Below are 1,574 nucleotides of genomic sequence, written 5' to 3'. Positions count from 1 at the left end.
AATCAGTGAAGATACTTCTTGTTCTCTTGAATCTTAGTGCAGAAGATAGTCTGAAAATGAGAACAAACAAAGCCAAAATCGATAGCTTCTCCGGAGAAGCTGAGCACATGTTCGGCGCTGTAGCATGGCTCACCCCTCGGAATTTGGTGGGTTAGCTCTTTCTTCTGTTATATAATTGGATATCAGACACATCAGTTTACGGAGCACTTCTAGCATCGCGAAATTCTTCGATCAAAGTTTTGTTTTCCAGATCACGAAATGCCCTTAGTCGTTTTGCGAATCTCTCTTCGGAAACGTCATAAAAAAAAAATAAAAATAAAGGTAAAATGCGTTCCCGGTAATTAATATTGCTTCTGTCTGCCGTTCGCTGAGACTCGTGTAAGCCTGGCATCGAAAAAGGGCGAGTGTGTCTGAGCCAAATCGGACACGCAGTCTCCCGGCGGTTCTCTTCCAATCAATGTTCTGTTGTGGACGCAGTTGGCGCATGAGCTCACTGCCGCTTCCAGTCACAGCTGAGGCAAGATGGTGGCCGTGAGGGCTGCGCTCGTCTACCTAAGTAAGAATTGGTGCCTTTTGGGGGACTTCAGATTGTGCATTATTAGGCTGTCTTTTAGAAGGATTGGTTTTCTTACGCATGGTTATGCTACAAAAGCTACTGAGGGAAGTGAACTGGACAGCCTTGGTGTGGAGGGGCGGATTGTATGCCGCACTGAAGGTCAATAATACTTTGGATATTATTGTCAGGAGATCCCGCATTCTCGCATTCTTGTCTTAAACATTTCCCAGTTGTCGCAACCTTACGGGTATTAGGAATACTTCCACAAGATATGGAAAGCATAGGAAAGCATGTAGATTATGTTAGGTTTGCCAAGATTTAAAATCTAATAACCGTAATGCGGGTAGATGGAAATATCACCGGTATTTTTTGCCTCGAGTTATAAACAGATGAAAGTTAGATGTAATATAATATAAAGGAAGAAAAGCGTTGTGTGTTAGTCAAAGAATGCAAACAAATGAAGATATACAAAGCCTGTATGGTGATCAGTATGCAGTGGAATGATTAGTGGCTGAATTCTCGTGTTTCTCAAAATGAAGTGTGCATAGCGGCTGGTGTGATATGCCATACACTCTTTGGATCCTGGAATTATATTAAGATTAGGTCACATGTCATATTACTTCTGCGACAAAATATTTGTTGGTATTTTAAGTATATGATATATTTTATTATTTAGTTGTTCCGTCTGTCCATCACAAACGTCTTTTATAACGTATACATGTAGATTATGTGGTGTGCATAAAAAGGGTCATAATAATTTTAGGACGTAAATCATTTGTTTATGACTTCTGTTTTACCTACGCTTTATTTATTTTTGTTTTATATTTTATGACTATATTATTCATGATCTACAACTGTTTAGTTTATAAAGATTATTTAAATATTTTATTCTTTTTACGCACTGTTTTACACCGTGAGAAATAGTGTACGATAAGCATAGCATGTTGGTGTAGGTTGGCAGTACACACAGCCCCACATAGGGACAGTGTATAGCTCTTAAAAGTGTCCTTCTAAGACA

General features: G+C 39.2%; 1 protein-coding gene across 1 annotated transcript in view; it reads left to right on the top strand.

Moving 5' to 3' along the window:
* Positions 1–35: 35 nt before the first annotated feature.
* LOC119585488 overlaps positions 36–1,574 on the top strand; it is a gene marked incomplete in the record, with an annotated part of 7,684 nt that continues 6,145 nt past the window's right edge. The window contains 1 exon segment of the mRNA XM_037934133.1: positions 36–556. Coding sequence (XP_037790061.1) covers positions 523–556 — 34 coding nt within the window.

This window comes from Penaeus monodon, chromosome 19 (assembly GCF_015228065.2).
Source record: "Penaeus monodon isolate SGIC_2016 chromosome 19, NSTDA_Pmon_1, whole genome shotgun sequence".
Taxonomy (NCBI): Eukaryota; Metazoa; Arthropoda; class Malacostraca; order Decapoda; family Penaeidae; genus Penaeus; species Penaeus monodon.
Note: the sequence above shows the minus strand (reverse complement) of the source record. Positions and strands in the feature narration are given on the sequence as shown.